Source organism: Amia ocellicauda, chromosome 8 (genome assembly GCF_036373705.1).
Source record: "Amia ocellicauda isolate fAmiCal2 chromosome 8, fAmiCal2.hap1, whole genome shotgun sequence".
Taxonomy (NCBI): Eukaryota; Metazoa; Chordata; class Actinopteri; order Amiiformes; family Amiidae; genus Amia; species Amia ocellicauda.
The window spans coordinates 4046174-4073400 of record NC_089857.1 but is presented as its reverse complement, the minus strand read 5'-3'; the positions used below and the strand labels follow the sequence as shown (position 1 = coordinate 4073400).

The window sequence follows — 27227 nt, the reverse complement described above, 5'->3', positions numbered from 1 at the left end:
TTTTATTTTACCTATTTGTATATATTTTCATTGTATATACGGTTACATAAGGGTCCAGTGATTTGAATTTTACACTTGTAATTTTACACACATTTTTTTGCATTTAAATATATTATGAGGTCATAATACTTTGTTGTTTATACCTCCAGCCCCCCACTGCCACCCCCACCTTTTGCAGTGTCCTCTTTATTGAAAGTTCAGATATGTAACCCTAGCTAGCTAGTTATCTCAACTAATTATCAGTGGAGCAGTAACTTTAGCTAGTGGGTTTAAAGGGGCTTCTTAAAGATGTGTTAAAGATGAATTCCAATGATTTTTGGGGGTTATGTACCAATTCTGTCCAATCAGGCATGGAGCTTGCCACTGGACCCCCCTAGCAGATGTCGGCCCCTCTGTATTAATCATGGCCCCCCTTATATCCCCCCATTTCCAAAATCCTAGAGTCGCCCCTTTCTCTGTGTCTGTATGGGTTTTCTCTGTGTGCCCTAGTTTCCTTCCACTACCTAAAGACATGCTGCTATTGATTTGGCTATTCTAAATTGCTGTATGTGATGGGTTTCAGACAGCAGGCCCTATGGGGAGGCCTAATCCTGCAGTGAATTGATGATGAGGTTGATTAATGGATATATACACCGATGAGCCATAACATTATGACCACCTGCCTAATATTGTGTAGGTCCCCCTTTTGTCACCGAAACAGACCTGATCCATTGAGGCATGGACTCCACTAGACCTCTGAAGGTGTGCTGTGGTATCTGGCACCAAGACGTTAGCAGCAGATCCTTTAAGTCCTGTAAGTTGCGAGGTGGGGCCTCCTTGGATCGGACTTGTTTGTCCAGCACATCCCACAGATGCTCGATTGGATTGAGATCTGGGGAATTTGGAGGCCAAGTCAACACCTTGAACTCGTGATTCATCAGACCAGGCCACCTACTTCCATTGCTCTGTGGTCCAGTTCTGATGCTCACGTGCCCATTGTAGGCGCTTTCGGCAGTGGACAGGGGTCAGCATGGGCACCCTGACTGGTCTGCGGCTACGCAGCCCCATACGCAACAAACTGCGATGCACTGTGTGTTCTGACACCTTTCTATCAGAACCAGAATTAACTTTTTAATCAATTTGAGCTACAGTAGCTCGTCTGTTGGATCAATCCACAAGCCCAGCCTTCGCTCCCCACGTGCATCAATGAGCCTTGGCCGCCCATGACCCTGTCGCCGGTTCACCGCTTTTCCTTCCTTGGACCACTTTTGATAGGTACTGACCACTGCAGACCGGGAACACCCCACAAGAGCTGCAGTTTTGGAGATGCTCTGACCCAGTCATCTAGCCATCACAATTCGGCCCTTGTCAAAGTCGCTCAGATCCTTACGCTTACCCATTTTTCCTGCTTCTAACACATCAACTTTGAGGACAAAATGTTCACTTGCTGCCTAATATATCCCACCCACTGACAGGTGCCATGATAACGAGATTATCAGTGTTATTCACTTCACCTGTCAGTGGTCATAATGTTATGGCTGATCGGTGTATTTACTATTAACAATTCATTTATATTTTTCAAATGCATGAAACATTGGTGTGCAGTACTAATTTAGAATATTCTGTAATATTTAGGGCCATTTGTATCTTTTCTATAGACCATTGGTTTTCATTCATTAAAATTAGTTTATTCCTGCTCCCAGACTCCCATTTTCCTTATGGCTGTAGCTGAGGAGGAGTGCTACTCTAAAACAGAACAGCCTCTATTGTTATTGCAAGACTAGTCAAATAACATTTTGTTTGCAGAATTTTGATACAACCACTTCTTAATTTGTTTGACAGATTAAATAATACATGTATTATATTTGTGTATATATTGTAAATTGTATATAATTGATGTTTGTTCTGGAATTCTGGCTTTTGGTGCATTATGGTTTTAATTGGCAAACGTTTTTTTGACACTTAAATTACTATTTATTTGTTTGTTCCCCAAAACATATGTCTAACATCATGCTTTTAGAGAAACATATAGTTTTTGTAAACTGTACTGTGCTTCCCTCTGCTGGTGACACAGTATCACAGAAATTGAAATACTTTTAAAAATATATATTTTTAAGATAAACCTCCATGCACATAATTCAAGATTAGACTGTTACATCTGAAATTGATCCCCAGGATCAGAGGTTCTCCATCCTAGTGTTTGTGAACCACAATCTCACTGATCTAGAATTTTATTCAATGAACAAGTTATCATTTAATTTTAACTTTAGATTTTCTATAAATAATTATGTTAAATATACAAATGTATGCTAAAGCCTAGAAGGTAAGTTTAATAGACTGTGTAATAAATATCTAAGTCATTGTTTACACATAACCCACAGCCACAGCCTTGTGCATGGACCAGCCTCCTGCCTGACTCATTAGCACACCCCCCGCCTCCAACTTGAAAAGAAAGTCAATAGGTTAGAGGTCTCTATTTTCCAGATTTGTGAAGGCTTTTCAAGTTTCTTTTTTTTTTTTTAGTGGTAATCTCCCAGGTGCTCTTCTTGTAGGTATGCTCACTGGTGCAGTATTTTCACTGTGCTAAAGAAATCTTATTTTACAGAAAGCCAAATAAAACCTGTTGGCAGGAGTGATCAGTCTTTCAAGAAAACAGTTGGTCTTGTAGAGCAAGTGATGCCCTACATCAAGAGCAGGGGTGAGCTGGGGGGAGAATTTTAACCTCAAGCTTACCTCAGAATACAATTTACACATGGTTGGACAGCCCGGCCTAGGGTAACCCCTAAAGAAACTGTTTGTGAATGCAGACTAAGCACTGCTGTAGTGGTATAAGTCAGTCCAGTGTGGCAGCAAAGCATCTGAGTTCACAATGTGATCAAGGTGCATCACAGCACTTAAGATCATAGGATGTAGAGCATGTGAGTCCTCCTCATGATTTGTTCTTAATTTTCAGATTTAGAGGCATTTCCATGATATACACCATTATATTAGCATCCCCTTTTAAAATGTGTGTTCTCAAACATGGTGCACTGAAAAATAAATATATTTTTTAAATTGTTATTATGGAACGTTCATATTATTATTTGATTATGGATCTTTCATTATTACAGTTATCACTATGTCCAGTCGCTGGTTTATTATAATTATAAACTTATAGTTATATGCAGTGGCGCTGCTAGAGTCTGTGGGGGCCCAGGCCCAACTGATCGATCGGTATGTGAAAAGTATTTAAGCTTACAATATAATACAAATTCTTAGATATACAGTATATATAGTGAGAGATATATGATGTATTAATCTGAATTAAAGTGACTAACAGTTATTTCATAAATAGTGCTTTTTCTATCCTTGACTTTGTTTATAGTACAAACTTACAAACTATGAACATTTTAATGTCAAGTTCAGAAATGTAGAGAGAGGTTGAGAGAGAAAACATTTCTTTTATTGTATTTTTTAACTTGATAATAATGGTTCAAGTTCCCGTGGATTATGTTGTTTTTCAGCTTTCCAGGAAGTTATGAGACAACACATCCTGAAATACTGAAGCAGTAAACATGCTGGCTTTTGACATGAGACATTATTGGGTAAGTTTTACATTTTTAAGTTTTAAAAGGTTCTTATATGAAATGATCTGTAAAAGTGGTAAAGACCCATAAAACCAACATTTGTGGTTAGTGTGCCCATTTAGCTTTTACTTTTTTTTTTAAATAAAAACAACATAAAAAAGGAGAATGTCTAGATTTGTGAGGTGTTTGAATAACTGTATTGTAGTTAAGAGGACCCCCTGGTGAGCATTGTGTGTGGAAATGTATATGTGTGTACGCAGTGTTTCTCCAAGGTTTACCTTCAAAGTGTTAGCCAAGCCAAGCTTAGTTAGAATCACTGCTCTGACAAGGTAACATGCCGAGAATTTACTATGAATCTTCTTCCTTCTAGCGCTTAACTGTTTCTGACGGGGCTTTGAGCTATCTCATGTTTAGGCAGTGTCTGATTGGTGGAACAAAGAAAAGCAAGTTGCCCATTAAAAGAACTTTGGCCTAGCTTTTTTCTTTTTTTTTCCTCTTCCCCTTCAGTTACAGGTCCCAATCCACAAAGGAGCTGAGAGGAAATCGAGAACTCAAAAGTGTTTCTGTCAGCTTGGAATTTAGAAAAGCCAGCTTATGTCAGGTTCAGGTAAAGTTCAGGCAGAGACTGTGCAGAATAACTCCTTTAGCTCTTCATCACCTTAGCCCCAGCAGTGTTGCTTCAGAACTGAGCCCTTGCTTAGATCTCTCTCCCATGAGCCAGAAATATGATGTGGCAAATTGTGAGGGTTTTATTGAAGCAGCATTCATGCCTAATGCTGCAAGCCTTCCTCATAAATAATTGACTGTGGTTTTCACTCTGATGACTTAATCAAAGCGCTTTCTTATCTACACAATATGAGTGCAACAAACAATCTTATGACTTGGGAAATTCTCAGATAGTCAGGTAATCTAAATGTGTGCTTCACACAGGTCTGATTTCCTGCAAAATAAATACAATAATAAAACAATTAGAGGGATGATAAAAGTATATATTAAAACCTTTACAACTGTTTTGAATCCTAACCATTTCTTGAATGTAACCCCACTCCCATCTGCCATCATTGACTGTGACTGGAGAAGACATTGAATGACCCCTATGTGTTTTACTTTACCTCATTTTGTGTGAATATGCCATTATACTTTTGCTCACATTGCAATTTACATAAACAAGGACGACCTCTGCTGGTAAGATATATATATGTATATTTCTTTTACCATTGGACAATTCTTTCATAATGGAAGTAGCAGGAAGATGTTCACAGCATGTGAGATAAAGAAAATAGGGTCATGGTAGAGTTTGTGAAATGTAAAACAGCATTGTAGGAAGCACAATCTTGCAAATCATTGTTTAAACCAAAAAATAAGATTTGGAGAGCATACAGCAAGGTGAGTTTACACCCAATCAATGCAACTAAATACATACAAGCAAGATAATAGTTATTAAAGGTATATGTATAACTATAGATCAGCATTCAAAAGTTAATCTTGAGTGGTATCAGTTAAGATTTGTTCTTTGCACTTTTTAAGCTTTGCCTTTTCCAGGAAGTATGTGTTTTGCTTTTCCTTACACTTAACATATTTCAGGTTATAGTCTTTATAGTGTCATATCCATCCCCTGAGCTATTTCATACTTCATACCTGCTCTGTTTTCTCATTGATCTTTTCTCTTTGAATCAGTCCTCTTGACCATTTCTGTCTCTGCCAGTAGGATTGCACATTACAGACTGAAAGCTCTTTCCATCTGTACTGTTCTCGGGCCTGTTTGATGTGTGCCTTTTGAAAACTTTTTCACAGCAGTCATTGCAGAATGATCTCTATCTGCCCTTTACTGTGTAAAAAAAAAAAAAAAAAGCTGAATTTTTCAATAACATCTGCAATCCACTTTCTTTTAATTGTGATTTTTAAATGTTAAACTAAAGCTGTGATCTTCACATCAAACATTCAAATTTAATATCTGAACTATGATATTCAGGGCTAGTTGTGTAACACTTCACAACAGTTTTAGGTTTGCATGTTTTTATGTAAAAAAAAAAAATGTTTTTATCAGGGGGCTTAGCATAGACATCTCAGGAGTTAAATGAGGAACTTATTCATTACATGGCAAACGATCCAATTCCATACTCAATTACAAGTTTAGAGAAAGTCAATATTTGTACATATCCTGGTAACTTGTAAATAATGTAATTTATTCTACATTTTGTCACAAACAATAATTATAATACATTAATTAAGCATTTTCCTTAAGATTTATCTACTCAGGATCTCAATCTTACTGTGACATATGTACACTTCCCCTGTACATTTTTATATTGGTCTGACTTACCTTCATTGACTTGTCATGCAACATCTCAGATACACACAGACTCCAAAAGACAGAGAAATTAATCTTCATGTCACAAAGATGGAAATGTTATTATAGAGGCCCAAGGAGTGTAACTTTGTCCTGACATATGAGGCGAGATCATTGTCTTTGCACATTAATAGCATTTAAAAAATAGCAAGATTAATGCAACCAAAATTATTGTATTTATATTTTGCAAAGTGGATGTATGACCCATACTATATAACCTTTTAAGAAGTTTCTTAAATTACCTGAATGAGATTGTAAAAAAAAAATAATAAAAAAACCTGTATCCCCTGTAAAACTCTCCCGTTTACACTAGAATACCTTTTGAGCCAATAAGGCTGAACACAGAGAATATTATTTTATGCTGCTACTGCACATAGTGGTATCTATCAGGTCCAATGTAGAATATAACAAAGCTGTACATTTTATAACGTCCCAATTATAGAATGTAATGTAATATTCATGCAGAAGACAAAAGATCCAGCAGAGAGAATGGAAAAAAATCCACTCTAATTTGGTCTCAATTGGTTCAATTGGTTCTAACAATTTTATTAGCCAGTGTAGAGTTTAATGCTTTGCAATATTACAGGTAATATTAGTGGCCCCTAACATTGATAGATGGGTCGTTAATTTTGATAGGGAGACTTTTGGTGGGATTGAAACACTGACCTGATTTAAACAATGGATGGACCGGGCCATTTTTTCCAGTTCAGAATATAACACTATGTGATGAAAAGAAGTCTTTCAGAAAGCATAGTGGTTTATTGGCCTCTGTCAGAGGTTTAGTTTCGGGAGGTATTCTTCGAGTGAACAATGCTGAGAATGAGCAGGGTATGACAGCAGTAGCCACGGAGATAGTTGCCGTGGTGGTGTAATAAATCTGTGGGAGTGGCGTTTGCAAAGTTATGGCCAGCGGCCTACTATACAAACCAAAACTCACACAAGACAGGACACAAAAGAGAGATTGTACCTGTGGAAAGAGCCAAGACTTCCCATTTGCTTACAACCGAGACATCAATTTTTACTCCCCATGTCCAAACAGGTCAGTTTATTTTTTGTTACATAAGAAAAGTTTAAGATAACTGACCTATCTTTCAGCTACAGGCAATCATGGTGGTCACCAGATACATTTAAGTAAGTGTAAAGAACATAGCCTTAGCTGGTTCATAAATGGTCTCTCATATCTGGTGGTTGGTTTCTTTGCAATTTGTAGAGGCACAGTTGCAAGGCCTGTTAAAAAAACAATAACAGACCATACATTTTACTTAAAATTTTAATCCGTGCTCCCCCTGGTTAGTAAAGAGACTGCTTACAGTAAAGTGGGCATTTTACAAACATTTATTGGAGTGTGTATTTTATGTAATTTTACATACAGAGAGGAAAAAGCATATTAATTCTTAAGCAAACCAGAAGTGAGACCTACAAAATCATTGCCTGCGGCTGGAAACTGCTTGCTATCAAAGCATTCACCTGAGACTGCTTTATGATATTTACATACAGTTAAAATTACATATTTACATTTGTTCTATGTATATATTTTCTAGTTACATATCTAGTAATATCTGGCTTAAAGGTGTGCAGAACTTAGTGATGCCTGAAAAAGCACTCACACAATCCCAGCCAACACATTAACTCATCATTTGAATGCGGGCCTGGTGTAAATGGTAGCTCTGTTTGGGGGTGGAAGCTCATACCTCTACATGGATTCCCTCTGAGCTTGTGCCTATAGAATTGAGCACAGAAAGGGTAATCAAGTCTCATTAAAGAGAGAGTGTGTTTGAAAGAAATGTCCAGGCATAGAGAAACTTAACTTCAATGACTGTAGAAAGCGTACCCTGCAGAGTCTATATAACATATACATAAATGCCTCCTGTAAATAATGTGATCATATAAGTGTCGAACTCTTTGCTTGGTAATTTAACACTTTGCACTACTTCTAACCTGCATTATTTTGCACCCAGCACAATAAGTCAACACTGTGGATTACAAGTCAACACTGTGGAGTAGTGGTTAGGGCTCTGGACTCTGAACTGGAAGGTTGTGTGTTCAAATCAGTGTTGTTGTACCTTTGAGCAAGGTACTTCACTGAGATTGCTCTAGTAAAATCCCCAGCTGTATAAATGGGTACAAATGTAAGTTGCCCTGGATAAGAGTATCTGCTAAATGACAAATAATGTAATGTAATAAATCCACAGTTACTTTATTATACAATGTACTGTTAACCAGCCTGTTGGCTGTTAGGTAATGATTTGTCTTCCTAGATGATCTACAAGCATTTTAATTACTCGGCAAACTTTTGCTATTGTGTTTTTGCTATCTATGTTTAAAACGTATACACATACAGGTTATGAGAGATGACGCCATTCAGTTTCTATGAGCTTCTCTATCTTTTAAACCTTATCAATCCAATGTATTTATTTATTTTTAAACATGTTTCCATGGGAAGTATATCTGTATCTGCAACATAATATAAGTTTGATATACCACCTGAAAAAAGAAGAATAAAAAATGTGTTTCTTCTTCAAACTGCACAAACAGCAGAGCTAAGGCACACTATAGTAGGGAGGACTATTGCAGCTCTCAGTAAATACCCTGAACTGTGGCTGTCCTAACCTTAGTAATACTAACCGTAAATATCTCTCTAATGTTATTCCAGGAATAACAGCCATACAGAAAATCAGGTCATGCATGGGGCCAAACACCATGCTTCTCTCAAAGATCCCCAGTCGTATTGGCAACAAGCTCAACTAGGGTTTATATAATGTTTGGATCAAGAAGTACTAGAAACCTAATGTTGAGCACAGGTTGGTATAAGGAACATATTAAGAAAGTTAGTTGCCGATTTGTTATGATCCTTTAGAAAGCAACATCAACTGCATCCGCATTTGTGAATTCCAAGTCCTTTTAGTAATCAATAGTGGTTGCAGGCAAGATAAAACACACTTCTTTAATAGAAGGTATTTGTGAAAGTTCTAATTTTAATTTATTTTATTTCAGAGAACATAAAATTATCCTAAACATCCATGTAACCATTATATAATTTAATTAATTATATGTTATTAGAAAAATGACACTTAGCTGTTATTCCTCCAATTGATTTATGAATTGCTTGGGGAACTCTGTGTTGTTGTTTTTTCTTTTCAAATATTAAGTGTGGAACATATCTAACTTTAATTAAATTCTATTCTGGCTGTAGGGAGAAATAAAACTCTATCTAGATCAAATACATTTCTTATTAAGATTAATAAACAGTTTGACATTTTTGGTCCTATGTCTCTAATCAATAATTTTAATACTTATGAGTACCAATTGGGAACTCAGACCTATAAACATATATTGTTGCTGTAAGGTACATTTTAAATGTCCAAACAGTAATCAATACAAAGAAATTAGCTATTGATTGAAAATAGTTTTATAATAGGTTACATATTGGTTTGCTCTTTAAAAAAATTCAGATATTTTCTCTTTGGGAATAAAACAGTAAAATTACTGTCATGAAATGAAAGTGTCCTTTAACCTTTTCTCCAACTTTCTACTTTCTTTGTGAAATTATTAGGTTTAAATTTGATTGCACAGCTATTTTGTGTAATCAGGGTCAAGCTTTAATTACTATAAGGGCAATTCCAAATGTAAGTGATGTGTTGTGTGAGGGCTAGACTGTGGTCTGCTTCAAGATTAATACCAGGGTTCAACGTGAAATTACTTGATAATTTGGACCAGTTTGAATTCTGAAGATAGATATCATTTTTTTTCTTAATTGTTTCTAATTTTACTTTGAGTTTTCCAATTAAAAAATAATTTCAAAACAATATTTTAAAATACATTTTAACCATGGATACGAAGGATTGGATTTGAATGCATTTCTCTTACCATGATACATTTCCTTACATATCAGATTTTGCAGTGCAATTAATGACTGCAATTAAATTAAAATATAGATGATGCTTTCAAAAATATTATAGCATTTAACTGGCTGCAAAATGTATGTTTGTTTGTATACAGTCAATAATGTATGCATGTTAGTAACTAAGAAAAGGGGAGTTCATTGTCAACTTTACCAGGTAGCCCTTAGCTTTGTCACCTATGGATGCAGTCATCGTGTAGAGAGAATTCACCAAATACAGTGAGGGAAAAAAGTATTTGATCCCCTGCTGATTTTGTACGTTTGCCCACTGACAAAGAAATGATCAGTCTATAATTTTAATGGTAGGTGTATTTTAACAGTGAGAGACAGAATAACAACAACAAAATCCAGAAAAACGCATTTCAAAAAAGTTATAAATTGATTTGCATGTTAATGAGGGAAATAAGTATTTGATCCCCTATCAATCAGCAAGATTTCTGGCTCCCAGGTGTCTTTTATACAGGTAACAAGCTGAGATTAGGAGCACTCTCTCAATGTATAACTTTTTTGAAATGCGTTTTTCTGGATTTTGTTGTTGTTATTCTGTCTCTCACTGTTAAAATACACCTACCATTAAAATTATAGACTGATCATTTCTTTGTTAGTGGGCAAACGTACAAAATCAGCAGGGGATCAAATACTTCTTTCCCTCACTGTAAGTAATGAGTCAAATGCAAAATTGTAGGGAACCAGCAACCAGAAATACGCTACTGAAGCTTAAGACAAGTCAGGATTGTCCTCCAGAGAATAGACTGAGTTCAAGACCAGAAAACAAAGCACTCCAATACTGCAGCTTTGAGATGAACAAGTATCAGGGTGATTTGGCATAGGCTTCAGATTAACAACATTATGAAGACATAGAAAAGAAAGATAAGACTTCCACTACGTGCTTCCTGTTACAGTGTATGAGAGATTGAGAGAAGCCTTTTGAGATTAAATGATCGTTTTATAATGGCTCACCTCCTTAAGAGTGCTGAACTACAGGGGCTGAACAATCAGTTCTCCAATGCACTCCTTCAATGGAAGTTGATTTTACGATCCATAAATAAAATTTGATTAAATTATTAGTAATTTAAAAAAATAATAATAATCTTTGATATAGTGCCTTGATGGTGATTTGTTGAGTGTGGTGTGTGTGTGTGTGTGCTGCAATCTTTTGTGCGGGGGGTTTGGGCAGGTCCCTCCCTTTTTTTTGGACTGGAGAATGGTGTAGGAAATTATAAGATCTTCCAAAATGAAGTGGGCATATGCAAAGTTGCATACATGCATATGGCTGCATATGGCCGTGACTACACCACTGTTGCTTGCTTAGCAGTGCAGATTCATCACTGTTTCCCATCCTGTAGGTGTCTCAGTGTAGCCCGTGTGGAGGGCTACTGTGCTGGGGCTGTGGAGAGATGGGCCAGACTGGGCATGGCAGAGTTAGCAACGTCATCGCCAAACAGAGCTTCCTGGAAGAACTTGACGTGAGGAAATTTGGCAAGGTCCAGATGTTTGCTTGCGGCTCAAGCCATTGCATCGTTGTAACAGGTACTGCATGGCCCCCTGCAACATTTCCACAACCATTGTTTCCTAGAGCACATTTTAGAGAAGATGGAAAGTAACCTTTAAAAGTCATATCTGTTTACTCTGAAGAAAAACTACCCAGGGCTTTTCAAGATTATTCATGGTACAGTGAGGGAAAAAAGTATTTGATCCCCTGCTGATTTTGTACGTTTGCCCACTGACAAAGAAATGATCAGTCTATAATTTTAATGGTAGGTGTATAGTGAGAGACAGAATAACAACAAAAAAGTCCAGAAAAATGCATTTCAAAAAAGTTATAAATTGATTTGCATTTTAATGAGTGAAATAAGTATTTGACCCCTTCGACTTAGTACTTGGTGGCAAAACCCTTGTTGGCAATCACAGAGGTCAGATGTTTCTTGTAGTTGGCCACCAGGTTTGCACACATCTCAGGAGGGATTTTGTCCCACTCCTCGTTGCAGATCCTCTCCAAGTCATTAAGGTTTTGAGGCTGACGTTTGGCAACTCAAACCTTCAGCTCCCTCCACAGATTTTCTATGGGATTAAGGTCTGGAGACTGGCTAGGCCACTCCAGGACCTTAATGTGCTTCTTCTTGAGCCACTCCTTTGTTGCCTTGGCTGTGTGTTTTGGGTCATTGTCATGCTGGAATACCCATCCACGACCCATTTTCAATGCCCTGGCTGAGGGAAGGAGGTTCTCGCCCAAGATTTGACGGTACATGGCCCCGTCCATTGTCCCTTTGATGTGGTGCAGTTGTCCTGTCCCCTTAGCAGAAAAACACCCCCAAAGCATAATGTTTCCACCTCTATGTTTGACGGTGGGGATGGTGTTCTTGGGGTCATTCCTCCTCCTCCAAACACGGCGAGTTGAGTTGATGCCAAAGAGCTCGATTTTGGTCTCATCTGACCACAACACTTTCACCCAGTTCTCCTCTGAATCATTCAGATGTTCATTGGCAAACTTCAGACGGGCCTGTACATGTGCTTTCTTGAGCAGGGGGACCTTGCGGGCGCTGCAGGATTTCAGTCCTTCACGGCGTAGTGTGTTACCAATTGTTTTCTTGGTGACTATGGTCCCAGCTGCCTTGAGATCATTAACAAGATCCTCCTGTGTAGTTCTGGGCTGATTCCTCACCGTTCTCACGATCATTGAAACTCCACGAGGTGAGATCTTGCATGGAGCCCCAAACCGAGGGAGACTGACAGTTATTTTGTGTTTCTTCCATTTGCGAATAATCGCACCAACTGTTGTCACCTTCTCACCAAGCTGCTTGGCGATGGTCTTGTAGCCCATTCCAGCCTTGTGTAGGTCTACAATCTTGTCCCTGACATCCTTGGACAGCTCTTTGGTCTTGGCCATGGTGGAGAGTTTGGAATCTGATTGATTGATTGCTTCTGTGGACAGGCGTCTTTTATACAGGTAACGAGCTGAAATTAGGAGCACTCCCTTTAAGAGAGTTCTCCTAATCTCAGCTCGTTACCTGTATAAAAGACACCTGGGAGCCAGAAATCTTGCTGATTGATAGGGGATCAAATACTTATTTCCCTCATTAACATGCAAATCAATTTATAACTTTTTCGAAATGCGTTTTTCTGGATTTTTTTTGTTATTATTCTGTCTCTCACTGTTAAAATACACCTACCATTAAAATTGTAGACTGATCATTTCTTTGTCAGTGGGCAAACGTGCAAAATCAGCAGGGGATCAAATACTTTTTTCCCTCACTGTATGGTCCTAGAGGGCCATAATTCAGTGGTGTATTCTGTCTGAATCATCAGGAAAATAAGAATTGGGAAATGTTGCTAAATTGGACTAGTTTGGCTAATAATTATTTGAATTAGGTTGTTACGGGCTCTGGTGGTATGACAGTGTGGTGCCCCCATGATTCATAGGTTTTTGCAATTATAATATTTGTGTTTCCTGTTTGAAGTACACTGATTATGCTATTTGTCATTGTGACAAGCTGATACACCACCTATTTGGTTTTCTGCTTTTTCCAATGTGAAACCGCAGCTTCAGATTATATCTATAATCCCAAAAAGCATTTGGAAAAAGCACAGCACACAAAAGTCAGTGAGTTTAAAAGGTGTGAGTTTCAAATGTGGCTGCATCCTCTGTTTATGTTTCTCAGATAGACCGAGGATCCGGCTGATGGCTAAGAAAGCAACCTATTCCTTGATTAATGATCGTTGTTGCACATCTTTGGTTTACAGCAAAAGCTTTATAAAAAAAAGGAAATAAAGCACATAATATGCCAGTCAATTCTGGGATTGCAAGTAGATGCACTGAAGACTGGACACAATACTGGCCTACTGACTTGCCAATTTGATAGAATCCTAACAGGGAAAGTGAAGACTACTTTGTAGACTACTTTAAGTACATTAACTCTGAGGTGCAGTAAATCAGGCCAAAGATAAGTCTTATACATCACGCTAACAGAGAAACCCACCATAAGACCATTACAGTAAAAAGTGACAATTTTGATTGATTAAAATGGTATGGGCCGACTTGGATTAAATCATGCTAAGTGATGTGACATTGCAGTTTTCACATATCATATTTCTGTCAAGACAATGATGGTAAAAGGCATTGTCGCCAGATGATAACTGACAATAAGAGGCATCCAGGAAGGAGATTTATTAAGGGTTTTAGCTGCAGAAAAAGTAGTAATTTTTGTGCATTGTCACTTATCAAATGACTGTAAATTCTGCAACAATGTAATGTTGAAATGCAAAGGCACTTACATTCCTGACAAAGTGCCAGCTATAAAGTATTTACTGTTCTCATTCATTTTGCCCTGTGGACTCAAATATTTACTTACTTAAATTTATAAGGTGCTGCTTTATACCTGGCCTCTGCATTAGGCCAGATCTACTGTTATATTAATTGCAAGACTGTCATTTCAGTACCTGTCTTGACATATTATCACTGAAAAAAGTGGCTTTATAGTCAATGCACAATACATAACATGCACTTGCCAAAATGCTATTCGAATTAATACAAAGACATTTTTAATTTTAAACAGGGCTCCTGAACAGTTTTACTAGACTGATGAGTTTTTCATCTTATGTGATTAATACAATGAAACAAAAGCAAGCTTTTACAACTTCTGGATGACCAACGATGACAAGAGAGACACTAAACCACTATATGCACCTCCAAAATCAGAACTCATTCTAGTAAGTTCCTGAAGGGTCATAACAAGGCAAATTGTAATATACCTTGGATTCATTTTCAATTATTTATTTCTAGTTAAAGCTAAAGGTTTTATTGCTGGCCAAGAAAGAAAATACATATTTGTAGAAATCCCAGTTTCCTCATGATTGTATATAGGTAATATAGGTAAATATAAGTAATAGTTTAGCATGAGCAGAGAAAGTTAATTGCTTTTTGAATGGAAACATCCTGAAACAAAGCTATCTGTTGAATTTATGCTTCTGCTTAGATCATTGCCTGTGTATGAGCAAGCACCCTATACTTTCAGAAGAAAAAAATAAATGCATTTGCACAGTGGGATTCTATCTGAACTTTAATTGGGTTGTCATGTAAACACAGAATGAGTGTCCTTTTTCAGCAATGGACTGGCGTCCTGTCCTGGGTGTATTCCTGCCTTGCGCCCTATGCCTGCCGGGATCGGCTCCGGTGTCCCCGTGACCCTCACCAGGATAAGCGGTTTCGAAAATGGATGGAAAGATGGAGTGTCCTTTTTACAAAACAACATTTTCTGATTCAATTTTCAGAATACATAGATTTTCTTAAAAAAAACTTGATCTCATGTAAAAACGCAGTGAGTGAAGGTCTGTGCTACAGACACGTGTTTGGTGTCAGTGGTTTCAATCTTCTTGTATAACTAACACCCACCATTAAGGATGGCTTTAAAGAATATAACAATGCTACATGTGTGCCAATTATCAAGTACAAATTGTATCACCATGACTGTTACATATGGTTGACATGCCATGGAAATATTGTTTTCTGTCTCAAGTAGATTACTGCATTATGCTGTAGAGAAGTATCTGGAGAAAAATATATTTACAAGTGTGTGATTTTAATGGTTGAATGTTCACTTTATCAATTTACAGGGTCATTACCTTTTACAGATGACTACAATATCAGTCTGTGTCATTAAACTTAATCTGTAACTCAACTGCAATTAGCTCAGCAATGGTCACAATATGGACAAATATAAATATCTCTTCTTTTCTGCTGCAAAACTGTTTCTCACTATACATTTTTGTGCACTTCAGAAAAAATGTTCAAATGCTTAGATGTTGGTTAAGTAGACACTGAGGTATGGGTTAGTGCTGTAGTTACACTGAACTAACGAAACATTTTTGGTGAAAGTTATGCTGTAATAGCCAATTGTCAAAAATGTTCTGTATCATAACTGCAGAGACATCAAAAATTCATAACAACAAGGTTTGCAGGTGATTGGTGGCTACTTGGGACATCATTTTAATCCTCTCATAAGTAGTTTAATGACCTGATATTTTAAATCCAGGCTGTATTTGTTTAACCTTGGTTGGTATATTATTAGCATATTTGGCCATGGATTCATAAAATGTGAAGCTCGTGTTTCATGTGAAAATCAAACACCTGTTCCTATAACATAGTGGGTCCTTTGTGCTTTTGCCAAAACTGTGCCTTGTCTTGCTTGGTATTTTATTAAGTGATTAATTAAAATATGTGTAATTGCTTATATTTCACGTCAGCCATTATTTGGTAAAAGTAGATTCTAGAGACTGCATAATGCTCCCCTAAAGTTCAAAGTTGCATTTTTATGCATAAGTGTTGCAGTTATTTATTAATTTATTTTCTATGCTTAATAGAAATACTTAACAAGTTTGCAATTCGATCTAATATCTCCTTGGACTTATATATGCCTTTGAACATCATTCTGATTTAGTAAGAAAATATTCAGATCTTTAATAATGATAGCTACAGAGTTAGTAAAAACCTACGTTTTCAAGCAAATTACCTTTTATGTTGTATTTTCATATGTATTTACACAAATTAATCTGTGACGATGTAATGCTGATTAGAACAATGAGGAACAGAGGAATCTGGATAAAACCATAGCCAATACAACGGGTTTCTATAGTGATGCAACTAAATCGTATTAAATTAGGCCAGGTTGCTACTCACTACATGAGGAAAAAAAGAGAAGAAGAAAAGAAGGAGCTTTAAAGATATCTGAGTTAAAACCTGGAATGCTCATTCCCTTTGCTGATGAGTCCATTCAAATTTCACTATTTTTGCCTGGTCATTTTGGCAGACAGGAGAATTGAAATGCATAAACCTCCAAGGGTTTAGTCAAGTGAGCAAAAGCAAAAGCAGTCTGTTTTTCGTTAAAAATATGTCAGATACTGTACGTGCAGTGCAAATTGGAAATAGCAAGACAGATGTGAAAAGAAACACAAATACATATTCATTAAATTAATGACTGTGAAGTTATATATTGGGTGATGAGATTATATAACCAATTGCTTGATTGTGGCAATGGCCTTTTTACCTATAAGCATGAAGTGTAGCCGCATATTTATAATTAGAAATGTGACTCATAAGAGGAATCTTTTCCGCTTTCTAATCCTCAGCTAGATCACACCTTATTTACACATAACATGTCACTTCTTGTTTCATGTTTTATTTTCTTTGTGTACAGTCTTGAGTTTTTTTTCAATTATTGTTTTTTTTTAATAATGCTAACGCAGCAAAACCATCCTTGTTGTCGTCACATTTTCTTTTGTGGCAAAACTTTTAGTTTATATATCCTATGTATATACTGTATGCATATAAACACAGCTCTGACAGACCTAAGGTCTTTGTGCTAATGGATATACAATATTATGGATGGATATATTCAGTTCTAGTGGAAAGTGTTTACACCTTTCATTTGAAATAGTGTTATTATGAGATAAATGATACAATACATATAATGAATTAAAGCATAAATAGAAAAACAACAAAATCCAGTTTTTTTACAACTTTTCAACATAACAAGAATATGGGAATTATATTTATCTCAATGCTCTCTAATACCGTAGTTTCTCAATTAAGGACTGGATTAACCACCCGCTAATACAAAACTACAGAACTGTACTCAGTAGTGGCTTAATTTTCAGTAAGATGCCATTTTCTTCCAATCATAAATGTCACCGCTATGATGTACAGGTTTGTAGTTTGCTATTAGCGGGTTGGTCAAAGTTTTGATTTAATCCGGCCCGTCAGACTGGCTTCATCTACCCATAATGTATTTTTTTTTTGTGGAATACTACTTTTTTTCCTGAAAAAGGATTATTAAGCCATTGTAGGTATTCAACACTGAGCAGAAGACAAAATTTAAAAAATAAATTTAAGACATGCATAAACCAGACTTCACACTAGGTGGCAATGTTACACTGGTAATTTCTTCCCACCCCCCCACCCCCTCCCAAAATGTCCTTACAGGTACAGCAGAGCTATAATTTACTAATATAGTGAGAGTAGCGATTGCTGTTATCTTTTAATAGATTTGTACCGGAAAAGCAGGTGCCAGTTGTTAATGTGTCCAATATCCCAACTTGCCTACAGAATTTACTAAATCCATCACTGTCAGACTGAGGGTGACATGAAGCAGTCTCCTCTCACAGTGTTGGGTAACTGAATTTACAATAACGAATGAGTCTGTTCTCAAAACCAAACAGATGATCAGTTGTTCTCTACATTGAAAAAGATGTATGTGAGATGTGGTCGTATTATTGCACCTTATTAACTTCAATATGTTTCGGGAACTGCAAACTATTTTTAGACAAGCCCAAGTCTTAGGAAGGTAGTATGCTTTTTTATTATTTATTATTATTATTATTATTATTTTTTTTTTAAGTGAAGTAAAAGAAAGGAATTTAGTGGGGAAATGCAAAACAGAATTTAGGTAGAAACCTTAAGATTAAAAAGTAAATGAATGGGACTGGAGAGTGGAATCGATATATTTTAATTGTAATGTATAACATCTCTCATTCAATCAAAATATTTAACTGTAGTGTGAATGTATCTGTTTCAATGGGATAACTATAATAATAGTATAGTTATTTTGTACTGATCAACATATACTTTGGGATCTTTATTATTAACATTATTTTAATTAATCTTGTAATATAGATATTAAAAGTAAAATATAACTGGAGAATTTGGCATCTTTTTCTGCATATTAAGTCATTATATATTTTAATTTACACGATAGACATGCAACCTTTAGACTGATAAGATTGATTGCTAGAACATAACTATCGTGTTTTATTTTATATTAGCCATTCAAATCCGAAATGTGGGGACTATATGACGCATCAAATATCATTTAGTATGCTAGTGTAATTATGCTTAGTTATTTTTTTAAGGCTGATCTATTGAGGAGGTTATTGAGGAAGTCCCTTGTATTGCATTATTGTAGGATTGTCCCTGCACTGCCCTGCCACTGTGTCTCCTCTGTGTCCTCAGCGATGCATCTGCTTGGGGTGAGAATTGTTGCTCTGCCACCATGGCCTCTCAACCCTCCCGCCTCTGTTTTCCAAACCTCCTTCTTTTTCAATTTTAAGTTTTCCATCTGTTGTGTTTATATACCTAAGGATTCAGCTAACAGAATGGGACTGTGGTAATTTTTCACCTCTATACAAATCACTACTGTCTTTTTCTTGTGGCTGTGTTGATGGGCAGAATCTCTTCTTGTGAGCTACCATTGACACAAAACTGATGTTCCCCCCCCCCCATCTTTTGTTTTCAACTTTCAAAGATGAGCAGAATCAATTTTGCTTTCAAAACTATTTTGAAAAAAGGCTGAGAGTCAGTAAGAGCTTGCTTGTTCAGTTGTTGTTTATGCATAGTTAGGAAAAAAGTTTTTGCTGCATTTGTCTTGAGTGAATGTTTATTCATTGCAACATGCTTTTTTGTGTTTTGCTTTGCATGGTTTCAACAAATTAATCGAAGACTGGATAATCAGTAAGGTAAATATTCAATGGCTGGTATTTTATTAGGAGGATTTGTTTTGGCAAGAAAATGATTTTGAGACTACATTGAATATACTTGGGCTGCAAAACATTGCAGGTTAAGGTTAGGGTCTGTGGTGGTATTGTTAACAGTATATTTCTTCAGGACAGAGGCAAGAGAAGGGAGACATAGCCATCTACACACTAGCATCGACAGCATGTGTGGTGACTCTGTATTCTCATTCAAGGCATCGAGTCCTTTTCTTTACATAATTGTGGTTGGAGCTTGATTGCTGCTTATACAAAAGCATACTTGTATCTACTAAACTCAGATTCTTCTGACATATTCTTCCTAGACTAAGGTACAGAGTCATATCAGTTAATGGACTCTTAAGTGAGGATACAATCACAAGACTTTCATTTCACAATGAACTCTGCTTGCAGTGTTCCGCTCATACGGAGTGCCAAGCCAAATTACTTTTGAAAAGCATTCTCATGACATGCCCTAAACCCTGAAATCTAACCCAACATTTCTTTAAAAAAAATTAATAAATAAAAGGGTAGAGTTAGAAGGCCACCCTATCTTTGACTTTTTCCATTGGTGACCCTTGGACACTTTGGTATCAGATTTACAGAACGCACAGCCTGAGTTTCAGGTTCAGGTACGGGAAGGTGTTCAGTGACTCTTATGCTTGTTAGGATAATAGGATTAACCTTCACAAAGCAACCTTCAGAAAAATGAAGCTATTTACATTGTTAGTCATAAAAAGACAGCAAATTATTTTAAGTGGTAACAAGCAATGAATTCAGGATAAGAGCTGCAGATATATTCAATGAACACTGTGTATGTGTGCATTAACTTATAATATACATACACATGTAAAAATAAAATACATATATATATATATATATATATATATATATATAATATTGCATTTCTCAAGTTGGCTATATGTTTTATTACCAGTGGCTTTTCTTTATAGGCATAACAATAAACTCAGTTTGGAAAAGTTGGTGAAAAAAAGCTTTTTAGTACTGCAATACCTAAAATAGCAACTAACAGTGTACGACAGAGATGGAGTATGAACCGATGATATAAACAAGCCCCAGTAGATCTGACAGTCTTGTGACTCCTTTGTGCACCTACTTGAAAGTGGTGCTGCCCGCAGAATGGCCCTTTTTTTTTTTTGCAAGAGCATGCAGTTCCTTGTGCAGCTGGCCAGGGTTTAAGCAGTACATTGCTGTGTTAATACCTTGTTAAGACTGTTTCAGTTGCTGGGTCTTTGGGAGGTCAGTGTCATGACTGCTTTGGTGTGAACCCTTGATGTGTTGGGTAAAGCTGAGGACATGTGCAACTTCCCCTTCTCACGCGGCAGGGTGCCCGCTCGCTCAAGGAATCCCCTCCCATAATACCACGCTGCTGGCTTTGCAACCAATAAAAAATAATAAGTTTCTGGTCAGAAATTATTATTTAGATTTAGGTTGCCCTTTTTGATTAGGCACGGATCTGGCTGTATTTATTTTTATTATTATTATTATTATTATTATTATTATTATTATTATTATTATTATTGTTATTATTCCTTCTATTGCAGTTGTGAACTTGATTTAGCCTGCTACAGGTGTTAAAAAGCTGCTGCTCACACAGACCTGGTTAATGTCCCGTCTTTGGCATTTCTAGTAACAGAAAGCAGAGCACAGCTTTAAAGTAAACAGGGTAATTACAACCATCATTGTGTACATTGTTCCTTTTTGGGGGATAAATATAGTTTTTGCACTAAATCCTAAACACTTTATTTTCCTTTGGGAGATAAGGTTTCTATTTTAAAAAAATGCAGTTTGCACATTGTTTTTATTAGTAGTAATAGCGTTTTAAACAGCAAAAGGTTTAAATGCTTGTCTTGGTCACCCTGGAGAAGTCGAGACCCATTGCTTTGTAATAATATTGCACAATAACTTTCAAAAAATATTAAGCAAACCCAGGCAAAAATATATTTTGGCCAATGTAATTAATAGAGACTAAGGGATGAACCGCTGCCACAAAGTCACAATTAAAATAAAAACAGACAAGTGTTAATAATCTTAAGCATCCAACATAAATTGCTCAACATCATTTATCAAATAAAATGTTTTTAGCCTGGGCAAATGGCTAATACTTTCAGTAAAACAAACAAAAACAAAACAATTAGCAAATTTATAATTATCTATCATGTTGGCTGTTGTTTATGATACAATAAGCTTCTTCCTTTTAATCTAAATTTTATTTAATTGTGATATTTTTTTTAAACTGAAAGTTGGTGTATCTTATCTGAGCATACTGAATACACACCAGCTGTTTCAGAGACATTGCTGAGCCCTTTCTGTCAATGTGTCTGTTGCGTGGGCAGCGGAGAGAGGTGCTCACACCTCTGGGTCACCTTCTGTTTTCTCCCCTCCTCCTCACTCTGTCCTGTGCAGACCTCGTTTGTTCTGTGGCATCGCCGTGGGAAGAACAAAGAGAAGCTTTTTTGCTTTGTAGTTATTTAGCTGGGGAAATAATGGTCAATGCAGAAGTAAGAATAGAGAAAGGTAGGGGAATAACAGATTACGGGGGAAACTATAACAATACGTTTTGGGGCATTGCAATTAAATAATGAAGTTTTTATGTGATCATTGGGTCCACAGGGCATAATTTTTAAATCTGGCTTGTGTTGGTTACAGACATCGTGCAAATGTTTCAAAGACCTTTATTATTTTTCCTCAGATGCAAAACCTGCCTTGTCAGGAGAGAAACGCTTTAAATGTTCTTACCTCTAAGATGACGTTGGTTTATTTATATTGCAACTGAGCCATTCCAGTAAGTAAATATTTCATTTATAATTAAAACTTTTCAGATTTATTCTCATGTTCATGGTTGCTTTTTCCCTCACCAAGGCACAGATTTATTTGTTTTTTTCACTCTAATTCCCCAGCTAATTTCAGCATGCAGGTTGAGCGGTCAATTTTTGCAGTCAGTTGCTCTTTGAGGTTAATCATGGGCCAAGAGTGTTTATGTTTCGGTAGTATAGGCTTTACAGAAATTGATGCTTTGAGTTTGTGAAACTTGTTAATTTTGCCCTGGAAAAAAATATAAACTTGAAGAAAAAAAAAAGTCAGAAAGAAAATTCTGCCAATTAGTCACTAATGAGATGACCTTGACATAATTTCCAAATATACAACATACTAACATTTACAATAGTCCTCTGTGCAAGTTGAATTGTAATAGCACATCCTTTTATGAGCTAGTGAAGGCTTTGCAATAATTATTTACAGATGTCAACTGTGGTCTTTTTCAAGACGTAAAAGGAACAAATGTGTTACTTATGGTAAGCCCAAATGCCAAGTATGACATTTTTCATTTATATCGCAATGTATTTCCCCTTATTTTTTTATTCCCATCCCTTCCTAAACTAATTTTCTAAAAACAGTAAATAGGAATAGGAATAGGAAATCATTGTATTTTTTTGTAATTGTCTGAACACTAGATATTAAATTAAAAGCAGGAAAATACAAAAACAAGTAAAACATGTATGGCAACCAGTTGTTTTGTGTCATCATGCGAGAGAACAAAAAACAAGAAGCAACACAACAGGAACAATAAAGAGATTCATGGGACATTAAAAAAAATCCTAGACCAACAACTGAGGTATGTCAAACACTGAGATGAAGAGACTGGAATGGCGAAGGTTTTTCAGCCATGTAATTCAGGCAAATGACATCCTGAAAGGATTTCAAACTCAGTGAATTAAGTAACCACAACCAGAACACACACGATAAGTGAAGTAACGTATTGCTAATGTAAAATAGAGGTTCAGTTTTAATAACACTAATATTTGTGGCCGTTTGAATCAAACTTTCAAACTTTCGTGTTGGAAATTGACTCACTAGAATCATTTAAGATGCAGCTTGATGGAGTCCTTGGTTCAATCATCTTAAAGTAACCAAATTAGCAAGGAATTGGCTTTTTGTTGCCTATGTAATTCAGTAGGGTTTCCACAGGTATTAGACAGACTATTATAGTGAAATGGGTAACACGGCTCTAACAGTAGCCTTCTATTGTGAGGTCGCAGAAAAGACGGGCCTTTTTTTTTAGAGATCTGTGAAGCATGAAAAGATAACATAACTCATTCAACATGGGCAAATTGTGTACTAATTTACACAACTTCTAACCAAAATGAAAATGTCAGTGTTTTTTATATCACGAAATAAAAGGTTTTGTCAAAGGAGAAAAAGAACCTTTAGGATACTCAAAAAAATGAAAAACAAATCAGAAAAATAAATTCAGCCCAAGTGACTTTCTCTCAGTCTCGCCCACGTGCATCGGTCTTTGCGTCTGAGGTAGCCCTGCATTCCTCCAACAGGCATAATCCATGTTTGAATTCTTTCTACTATGTGTCTCCACTGATCAATGCAGTTATGTAACAGCAAACAAACAAAACAAAACTGAATAAAACATTTTACAGGAACAAAATTAATTTTCTTATAAGATGTAGGCTAATGGTCAGAGCTGGAAAAGGAAAAGCCATTTCAGACAAAATAACAACTACAAAATGTCAACATTTACACACAATGTTAAGAATTGATTGATTGATTGACTTATCTTTTCAAGGGAACTCAACCTAATTTCAGCCAAGACTGGGCACAAAATCAGACTGGAAACAAATTTTTGAGAATGTTTGTTTCTTGAAATGTCAACATCAGAAGAAAATATATATATATAAACAGACATACACTAATTGCATTTTTCATTATTATTATTATTTTGGTGGGGCTGTACTTCCCTTGTATGTAATCCAACTGTGCTACTGATTTGTGTTCTGCTGATAACAGGATACCACCACAATCATTTTCTCAGAGGGCTTCTATTATTAATTCTGTACCAACACATGCATAAATAAATAATGAAATAAATAATGAAAATGATATTACATTTGGCAGCTGGATCGTTTTAGATTTCCTGTTTGCTTACATTTGTTGTCGTCTAATTAGCTTTCTAAGGAGATGTCCTCCTTTTTAAAATCCAAACAGTGCAAACAAGGCACACATTGTCACTGTGTTTGTTCCCTTACCAGAAATCAGCAAATAAATTACCCAACTGTTTTATTGAATCAATTAGCTAAAAACATAAGCATTCCAAAATTAAAGGTTTTGTAAGTTACTACAATGCCAGTGAACTCCTTGATAAATTGAAACAAGGCTGTGATAACTAGGTGAATTCCACATAATTGTCTACATTGTTTACTTGTTACATTCTGTGATGAAACATTGGCTGTAACACGTAACCAGTTATAGGAAATATTTGGTTTTGGTATAATAATCAACAACATGTAAAGAAGAAAAATATTTTTTTCTTCAGTTTATTGATAAAACTTTATTTCCTAAAATCAGAGGTGGTTGCTGATTTAATTGTGAGTGTTTTTTTTTGTGGATAGAAGTTATATATGATACATTACAAAATATACTTTTTCAAAAATGATAAACTGCAAACTGCAAAAGTGGCTTTGAGATGTTGTTATGCTGAGCTTCATAATAACTAAGACTGTGCAGCTTTCAGTTGAGCAGTGCTGGGCTACTAAACTGCATTGTATAAACATAGCCAGATATGTCAAGGGTGTCATGTAGGGATTCCTTTTTATTTGAACTTTATGTGAAAAAAAAAACCAGTTAAACTGCAGCGAGGGGTTAAGAGCTCTTTGCATGTTCAGATGGTTACTTTTTCCTAATTAGAGTGATCACATATTCCTTTAAAATGTTCATACTCTGGTTCAGATTTAATATTCATTAGTTTGCAATACAAGGTTAGAAGTATGGATGAAACGGACTAAGCAACTTTTTCCTTTTTCTTTTTTTTTTTTTTGTTGAGATGTTTGCTTGCCATCTGTGTGCACCAGGCAATAACTATGTGCAGATGGTTTAGATTCAAAGACAGGTTGCTGCATGTGAAAAAAAAATTAAAAAGTGTTTCGGTTATTTTAACAAGATTTATTGCTGCAGTCACAGGTAACTGCTTGAGCCATAATGATAATTGTTAGTAATCCTTCAGAAATAGTCATTAGAAGTTTAAAAAAAAGCAGATTTTTTTATTTGTGTGAGAGAGAAAAACACATCATCACAAAGGTATGTTTACATTTTTGTCCAGTTTTAGCTATTGACATGCTTTGAGCATTTAATTTTAAATGTCAGCCCATACTGAATCAATTGCATGATAGTGACATTTTCAAAATGCTTTAATTTGTCAGAGTTAAAAAGCCATTTGTCATTCTGTGAACCAGGTTACACAGACCTAAAATCAAACATTTTCCAAAGTTTGTTTTAAGAAGAAAATGGATTTAAAGCAAAACAAAACAAACAAAATAGAAAATTTAGAATAAGTATATATACATATACATATGTATATTACAGTTACAGTTCTATCAAGCCATAAAACATACACCCTTGTCACAATCATTTAAATTATATTTTATGTTTGTTCTAATGTGTATACTTACAGATTTCCTTTTTTAAGGTATGAACTATCTTTTTCTGCCATGTGCATTTATTCAATTTATTATATTAAAGCAGTAGATCATCCAGAATTTATAAAATACATGTCTCTTATTTTTTTATATGTTTATTGCATATGCAATATTTGTGTCCAGACTGTACATATGAAAAATGAGGTCTGCATGTGTGTTTCTTTTGCTTGTGAAGTGTCTTTGGATTGTGGTATATTTGACCAATTTGAGGCACAGTTCACGGACTAATGCTTTCTACTGGCTGCTGAATGAACATATGACAATTAAAAAAGAGTCAGCCAAATTATTGCTGGCCTCTCGCCAAGCTCTGTATATGACTTCCCAGCGGTCAGCAAGAGATTATATAGTAGTCACTGAGAGATGAAACTGAGCACATAAAACTAAGGTTTCTGAAATAGATCATAAAAAAGCCTACAGTATAGTGGTATTTCTGGTATATATTCTTTGCTCGCTTTTACATCAATTAACAAGGACTTTCAAATTAAAAACAGCTTTAATAGAAAGGGATAATACATTATCCTTGTTGTTCCTTCTGTTGCTTTTGATATCTGTTTATTTAGGTTGTGTTGAATCAACATTACAAATTTCATAGGCAGTTAAGCTGTAAAGAAATAATGACTTATGTGAAATAATATGTAAGTTCTAAAAACACATCTAGGTAAAATATAAAATTGGATTACTACAATAATGCATCATTATACTTAGAAATAGAACATAAAATAACTTTTCTTAATGACTTTTTAACCCAATGCTTTTTGTTCAAAATAAATATATATTCATTAGGTTCTTTAATGTCCTGTATGAACGTGCTACACACAAAAATACTTCAGTTTTTTTTCAGTTTTTTCTGTTGGCAAACTCCCGTAATTGCTTTCACATGTAAACATACAGTCCATTTGCACGGTCTATCACAGCAGATTTTAGTATAATTGAACCAATTTAAACTCAGCTCTCTTTCCTTCAAAGTTAATAGGGGACTCAGGATATTTGGGGTTAAGTGTGTTTTTATAATTCAGGAGGGAAGATAAGAAAGTGAGATATTTATGATTGCTCAATTACCCTGCTTTCAATAAAAGACCTGATCAAAAGTAGCAAAGGAAAACCTGTGCTGTGGAATTCTGTCCTGGGTAACACAGCAGCTTGTTTTGATTTTCTCTTTGAGAGTGCACTCAGATGAAAAAAAAAAGAAAAAAAAAGAAAGAAAATCTTTTGACAATAACATCTTTGTTCAGATTGCAAAAAGCCACTGAATAAAGGTATACTAACAATTATAATTTGCAGAGCCAACACCTTTATAATGATGAAATGGGTGCTTTCAGGAGTAATGTTGCAATGTCAGCAATTACTGCCTTCATAAAAAAATTGTGACATTTTATTACATTTAGAGTAGCATTATTTTTCATAATATTGAC

The 27227-nt window shown here is 35.8% G+C and overlaps 1 protein-coding gene across 1 annotated transcript in view; it reads left to right on the top strand.

The window, feature by feature from the left end:
* Window positions 1-6824: 6824 nt before the first annotated feature.
* The window catches only part of LOC136755224 (uncharacterized), a 99338-nt gene continuing 78935 nt past the window's right edge, over window positions 6825-27227 (top strand). The window contains exons 1-2 of the mRNA XM_066711706.1: window positions 6825-6934; window positions 11143-11326. Of these exons, the coding sequence (XP_066567803.1) occupies window positions 6923-6934; window positions 11143-11326 (196 nt within the window). The 5' untranslated portion in view covers window positions 6825-6922. The remainder of the gene's footprint in view (window positions 6935-11142; window positions 11327-27227) is intronic.